The following is a 7,500-nucleotide window of genomic DNA, read 5'->3' on the forward strand; positions in this document are numbered from 1 at the left end:
TTGAAATAAATATTTACATATTCTGTAAAAGTAGAGGAGGAAGTAGGTCTTTATAAAGTCTTTTAACTAGATATTTCCTATTGAAAGTACTAAGAATGACAAATTAGATTTGACCTTTTTTTAAAGTTCTAAACATTCTAAAGGGTTTATCAGTTGCACCTTACATATTCCCTGTAACTTGCTCTGGGTGCTGCATTGTAAGTCTGAGTAAGAGAGATGCTCTTGTATGTTTCTTTTAATAATTCTCTTTTCTGAAAAGGATGCATGGATGTTTGCCTGTACTGACATTTGTGGGGTGAAGGTCATATCTTATGGGCCTCATTCTGCTTTATTTAGCCTGGTTGTTTGATTTTATTATAGTTGAGCATGAGTAATATTTTACATTTTTATTTTCTTGATTACAAAAGACACTTATCCAAAACTTCTTAAGATCTGTCTCAGCTCAATCTATAACCTATATATCTTTTCTTTATATGAAAAGCAATAAAAATATCTGAGAAAAAGACATTTTTGTAAGCCATGTTCAAATACCTATTTTAAATGTTCTTGTTTACAATATTTCCTTTTTTCAGAATAAAACAATCTTTAACCTTGCATATAGAAAGAATCAAAAGATTGATGTGCTATTCACATATTGTCCTGAGTGAAATAATTGTTGAAGAAATAGCAGTAGAAATATGATGATGTGCTTAATTGTTATCATTGATTTTGTGGAGAATATAAGTATTTGTAATATTTTGTCATATGTTTTATGGTGCTATTTGAATATTATTTTGACAGGCACAAGGTAAGAATTTTTTTTCTTTATTTATTTATTTATTTATTTCAAAAGAGAGAGGAAATGTGAAAGCAAAAAATAGACTACAAAGTGTTAAAGGAGAATGTTGAAAAAAAAAAAGATTTTTATCAAAGTTGTCTTTTTGTGTTTTTTATATGAAAGTGTGCTTTCTTTTGGACGGTTTTTAATCTATATTTCCTTTATGATCCTAACCTGACTTTTGATATATTGTAATAGATTTCCAGGGAAAAAATGTGTAAAGAAATGCTGGGTAGAAACTAAAAAGTGTAGAAAGCAAAATATAAATGGAAGTGACTAGTGAACCCAAACCAATAAAGATGCAACTAGTATGGTATCATTTACAAAAAAAAAATAATAATAATAAAAAAAAATAATAAAAGATAAATGAATAAATACTTTGCATATTGTTCAGACCACTTAGGTTGTTTATATTGCACTTAATATCAAAATGTTCCATATTAAGAAAAAAAAAAAAAAAATCAGTACATGAAAGTCTTGATATGATGTATAATTTATTCCTCAGATATTGTGTTTTTTCTTTTGTCTTTAGCATATAAAATAGTACAATGCCCAATGTGTCATTTCACAGCTGAGACAATGCAATACATTCTTGATTTGTATTGTAATCTGATTTATTCTCTTCGAAATTTTAAGATTTCTTAAAAGGAATTTTAAGATAACTGCTAATATTTGATATGCCTTTTAGTTGGTACCATATTTATTTGCTGTATGAAATAACTTAGCTTATATTTTCTCATAACACTTAGCTGTATGAATATATACACATACTGAAACTATATCTGGCTTGTTGTCTGAAGTTTCTTTGAAATTTTCCCTTATGCATTTCTTTATCTTTTTTCTTGTTTTGAAAATTTTCATTTCAATAACCTCTCTAGTATGGCAGCTATCATCCCTTTCTTCTCACATACCTCATCCCCTAGACTCAGTATTTATAAATGGCAAAAGATCTGCAGGTCTGGTTTGGTCTTTCCACCTCATAATGCCATGGGTGTTGGTGTTTATTTTTATTTTTGTTAAAAGTTTTCACTTAAATTTTCACATAATTAGCTACAACAGTGATGCAGTATATTCATTATAGCATTATGATTCATTATAGCAATGCAATTTTCTATTCTTCTTTACATCATTTTTTATCTTGTTTGACTTCTTTCTTCATAATTTCTGGCTTACATGTGTTTCTGAGGGTGTTGAGGGTATTTAAGGGTTTTTCATCCAGTAAAAGCTATTGTCTGTTTTGATGTTTTATTATATTATATTTTTAAATGTTTAGTTGAATTGAATGGTAATGAAGTGAAGTAATAGTAGTAGCAATAAGAACAGATAAAGAAGAAGCAGTAGTAGTAGAAGTAGCAGTAGAAATAGAAGATGACTTATGACAGAAGGTAGGTGTTGCACAGAAAACAGGAGAATTAAACTGATTAACAACCAAGGACCTAACTCCTAACAAAGAGGATTTCACTGAAGCTATAGCCCTTTGGTAGTTGGTCTATGGAAGGTTTACTAAGCCAGTTCTCATATGGATTTTCCTTTGATGTTGGTCAGTGCAAGAAAAGAGTCTGTATTTTTGAGGAAGTGTGAGATGTAACTGCTAAAATGCAGCAAGAAGTTTTTCATGACATTGCATTAGAGCCAAGTCTGTTGCCACTGAAAGATGAAGATTAATTTATCAGATGGCCAACTCACCAAATCAAGTAAGAGATAACCTTAGTGCCCGTGAATTCTGGAGTCTTCTTTAACAACCCATGGCTCCAAGGAATGGGCCCTCATGCTAAACCTTTATAATCAGGGCTAGCTAAAACCATGTTAGAGAAATAAAAACAAAGATGCTCTATAATTGCTTGCATGAGGTGTCTGTAGAAAAGCTTTTCTGATCAGCTCCACTGCCTGAGAAGAATTCAATCATCAGAGCTTTTTATGTAATAAATGGAAGCATGGCTACATGGACAGAGTATGAGGCCATTAAAGAACATAGTAGGAGTGGCAAGCTCAAAGTGTATTTATATTATTAGTGGTTAATGTTACTGATAATAATAACCATTGGATTCTCTTGCCAGTATACCCACTCTGGAAAAGGACAGTAAAGGGGGCAGGTGCATTTGCTCAGAACTTCAGAGCGCCATCTCCAAGACACCTCAACACCATAAGAGGAGAACTAATAAAGACCAATATAGGCGTCGCAAGGTACTCTGAAGCAATCATAGTCTGTGCCGTCTTCCTCTCTAGTATTCATTGTAAATAGAGAAGGAAAATTCTCATAAAAATGAGAATTACAAAACTAACAATTTTTTTTTGTCATCCTACAAAATCACATTACTTCTTTTACAACAAATTAGTGTATCATATCCTTGACTTACCCCATCAGATAGTCGATATAGATCTCATAATGATTAAACAGCAAAATCATGCATTGTACTAAAAGGTAGTTCAAATTCCAAGGTGAATATATGCAATCCTAATAGAGTGGGGAACTAATAATACCAGGAAGGGGTAAGGTTACCATCCTGACCATTACTGTTGACATTCTGAAAATATTTTGAATGTCGATATCACTGCTTTATTTGATGTAATTGTTTTTATTTTTGATTTATCATCATTATTTGTTATTGTTATTGTTGTTAATGTTATCATTATTATTATTGTCACTATTATTAGTAGTACTGTTGTTATTGTTATTGCGTTTTATTATTATTATTATTATTAATATAACTTTATTATTATTGTTCTTATTACTAATATTAATATTTGATCTGACTAGCACTATGGTTATTACTATCTTCATTAGTATCATTGTTCTCATTTCCAAATGTAATAAAGATAACATTGTTATTGTAGTTTTCTGATGAATTCATATTATTATTGATATTATTACTATTATTATTTTATTTATATTCTGAATACCATTATTATTATTATTATTATTATTATTATTATTATTATTATTATTATTATTATTATTATCATCATCATTATTAGTGTTATTATTATTAGTGGTGTTACTGTTTTTATTGTTATTATTGTTATTTTATGATAATTGTAATATCAATCATCATCACCACCACCATCATCATCATCATCATCATCATCATCATCATCATCATCATCATCATCATCATCATCATCATCATCATCATCATCATCAATATTATTATTATTATTACTACTACTACTATTGTTATCACCCAGACAAAGAAGAGTGTATTCGGCGAGTTTGCCGTGGTTATCTCGTATCAGTGCACAATACTCAACAAGCTCACAGACCCTGGAAAATTGAGGGACACTTCAAAGCCTTGGAGTCCATTGGTCATCGATTGCTGGTATGTAGGTCTTGCGACACAACTGAAGGAGGATAAAATAAAGGGCAGTATACCATTAATCTAGCTGAGGAGGAAATGATCTTCGGCCCGTCCACGAAGCCTGAAGAGAGTTGAATGCAAAGCATTTTGCTAATAAGCAAATGGAGATGTTGGGGTGCGAGAATGTTGGGCTGGATATTTTGAGCAGTTGTTTCAAGTTGAAAGTGATGGGGACACATCTAGCTTCTTCCCAGTAAATATCGAGTGAAGCAAGAATATGTTCTTGCTACAACGCTCCAGTGTTGTTTAGCTATCGTCCATTGTTAAACAAGGCTCAAGAGTTTTTTATCAGTACCAAGCTTGGGGTCTGCTACGACAACCTGCTCAGTCGTGCTTACGCTAAAGACATCGAAACCACACAGTTTTACATATTTTGACCGGGCGGTCTGACCTGGTAGTTAATATGAACTTTCTAACAAGACTATCTGGAGATGCCGGTATCTATGCAGAAAGGCCGATCAATGTATCTTCAAGGTCTTGATATTGCCAGTTTTGTCGCATGCCAGCGAAACCAACTCTATAACCTATTCGAACATCAATGTAGGAATTCATTACTAGGATAATTTCAAACGTGTGTTTTTATTAGCTGTTCTTGTCAGGTCAGGGAGGTTTCGGCTTAGTGGTAGCGAGGCTCCATATAATGTTTTCATCCATGTCTTACTTTTCACTGGTCATATATTTGTACATTATTGTAGCGCTGACTGCCAGTCCACAGATTGCAGACCGCTAGCTCTATGTACTTTTTTTCTAACTATGTTTGTTCGTACGATTAAACATAGGCAACGCTGATACGTCCAAGCGCCGACGGGATACATGTACGCACACACAAACATCATTCTCTCACACACTAGTGAAATTACATCGGACGAGAATGGAGAATTTAGTTGCCGTGGCTGAAATTCGAATCTAACAGGAGTCAAGGACGATACCGACTACGCTTCGACACACTTAAAAGAGATGATGAACCCAATATCATAATACAAAATATTTGATTTTGATGCATATAATAAACTCAAGATATCTCCAATAGAGAATATTCTTAAAATCCAGGCCATGATCTGCTTCTTCTAGAACAGCGGAACTCGCTTTTAGGGAACCGGAAGTCGCGGTGGCGTGGCGGTCAGGTCTTGGCTGGAATATTTTCTAAATTGGTAACGTGGATTGGCTGCAATATTTTATTGGCCCTGTGTAAATTAAGTAAACAAAGATGAATATAATTAATATTACGTAATTAACTGTGTTAGTAAATTTCAGTAGATCACTCCATCACTTTTATTTTATACATGCGCCTTTTTTAATTTAAATAGCAGAAGCAATGGAATTTACTGTTATTAAAGCGCCAGGTCAGGGAATTAACCTTATATTCAACTATGCATTCGGTACTCGATTATAATGGTGACGTACATTTACTTATACGAAGTTGCGTGGTTGTAATTATTAATATTGACTGATGATTAACAGTTATACGAGCTAAGGGCCAAGAAGGAACTGCTGTTGTATTTGAGTTTATCATATAATCATCATTAGATTGTAAATTCTAAGAACTATATCTCTGAACAATATCCAGTGCATGCAGATACGTATGTAATACAAAATAGGATTTATCACCGAAAGCTATACAGAAGTATACATTCCGGGAATATTTGCTTTATGGCAATTGTAATCATTCGACCCATTACAATGGTTGACCCGTACAAAATGTTCTATTCATTTTTCGGTTTGATGAAAGACATAGTTTGTTGTTTCTTAACTCTCATTATGATTTGTTTGATGAAAGATGATGCCAGTTTTTTGTGTCTAATGGATGAAATATATTATTTCACTTTTATATTAAATGATCAGAATTCAGTGACAACACTACATACATCTCCTTTCGCCTAAAACAAAAATATCCTATGGTGAACGATATCTATTTACTATTCAATCAATTTGATGATGGCGTTTAGCGCGGTTGAATGCTGCACGGTAAAAATTCCGAAACTCGAAGAACTTCACTGGGCCACCCCCGTAATCCTGCATTTAGGATCGAACCTCCACTGAAAAGCCTATGAAATTTTTATACTTTCAAAAAAACATTACAAAATTATTTTTTGATCAGTAAAGCCATGCAATAACTGATTCTGGGATCGTTAAAGCTTCGATCGCTCTAGTGAAATAAGATATTTATGTTCGAACTGGCAACTCTTGCCTGGCGCGCTGGAAGAAGACGCGAACTCCGCGAAGGAACGTCAGTGTTGAGTTGACTGGTGGAAATTAAGGTTGCATGTAGAAGTGGTCCCGGAAAATTTTGACATGAGCTGTTGTGCTTGTACGTGGAATAGTAATTGTGAAAAATAGTGATTCGCACGGAATTATTTCTATCAAGGAAATGGTACGTAGTTATTTTTTAAATTACGAGGAATATTAGTAACTTGAGATTAAAAATGTTTGAATGTTCATTGACATGAATGAGACAAAAACTCGTTGTCAGTTCAGAGAAATAAAGGCCTTATTAAAATAAAAATTTCGGGTATTTGCATGTGTACATTAGCTTGTAATGTTTAAATTTGTGTATCTATGTATTTATGTATGTATCTATTTACGTACGAATATATGCATGTATATATATATGTATATATATATATATATATATATATATATATATATATATATATATATATATATATATATATATATATATATATATACATATACATATCACAAACATGCGCGCGCGCTTATATGTATGTGTACGTGTTTGTGCATTCATTTATTTTTGCTCCTGTGGGATTACAAAAAAATATATGTATTTAGTAATGTATGATAATCTTTAAGTGATTTACATTTCCTCCTATGATAGAATAGGCAATTGCAAGTTGGTCAACTGTCGGAAGGAAACAAAAGTTCATAATTTCAGGAGTGCCGTAGGACCTATAATTGGCCGTATACCCAAGGGCCCCAGGCACTAAACGTAAACCAGGATTTAACTTAAATTTACTCACCCAAAGGTGTCAAGTCAACTTTGATTAGATAAATAACACAGATTGTTTAAAATGGAGTAGCTAATCACAAAGAAAGAAAAAAAATAGAAAAAAGGGGAAAACACTAATAGAGAACTTTATCGCAACCTACCCGGCTTCCTGCATCACCATCGCCCAACTGCCAGCCCCATAACGGACAAGTTACAAATACTCGTCCAATTTCTTATTTATAGAATAACGCAGTGTAATATCAAGAAATCACTCCTGTATAATCACCGCTAAATCATACTGATGTTGGCTTTTTAAGAATGCCACAAATACCCGGACGAAGACATGAAAGCGGTAAGACAAGCTTGGCCCCAACACC

The 7,500-nt window shown here is 33.0% G+C and overlaps 2 protein-coding genes across 2 annotated transcripts in view; both read left to right on the plus strand.

Annotated features, from left to right (window-relative positions):
- Positions 1-503, plus strand: part of lic (dual specificity mitogen-activated protein kinase kinase lic) — an 11,423-nt gene extending 10,920 nt beyond the window's left edge. Inside the window, exon 7 of the mRNA XM_086531463.1 lies at positions 1-503. This exon is cut by the window's left edge and continues 1,328 nt beyond it. The gene's annotated coding sequence lies outside the window, so the exon portion shown is untranslated.
- Positions 504-6,397: 5,894 nt separating this feature from the next.
- Cad99C (cadherin 99C) overlaps positions 6,398-7,500 on the plus strand; it is a 72,591-nt gene continuing 71,488 nt past the window's right edge. The window contains exon 1 of the mRNA XM_043012485.2: positions 6,398-6,544. Coding sequence (XP_042868419.1) covers positions 6,542-6,544 — 3 coding nt within the window. The 5' untranslated portion in view covers positions 6,398-6,541. The remainder of the gene's footprint in view (positions 6,545-7,500) is intronic.

This window comes from Penaeus japonicus, unplaced genomic scaffold (assembly GCF_977035675.1).
Source record: "Penaeus japonicus unplaced genomic scaffold, GWHDUDI00000001_assembly GWHDUDI00000035, whole genome shotgun sequence".
In the NCBI taxonomy this organism is placed as follows: Eukaryota; Metazoa; Arthropoda; class Malacostraca; order Decapoda; family Penaeidae; genus Penaeus; species Penaeus japonicus.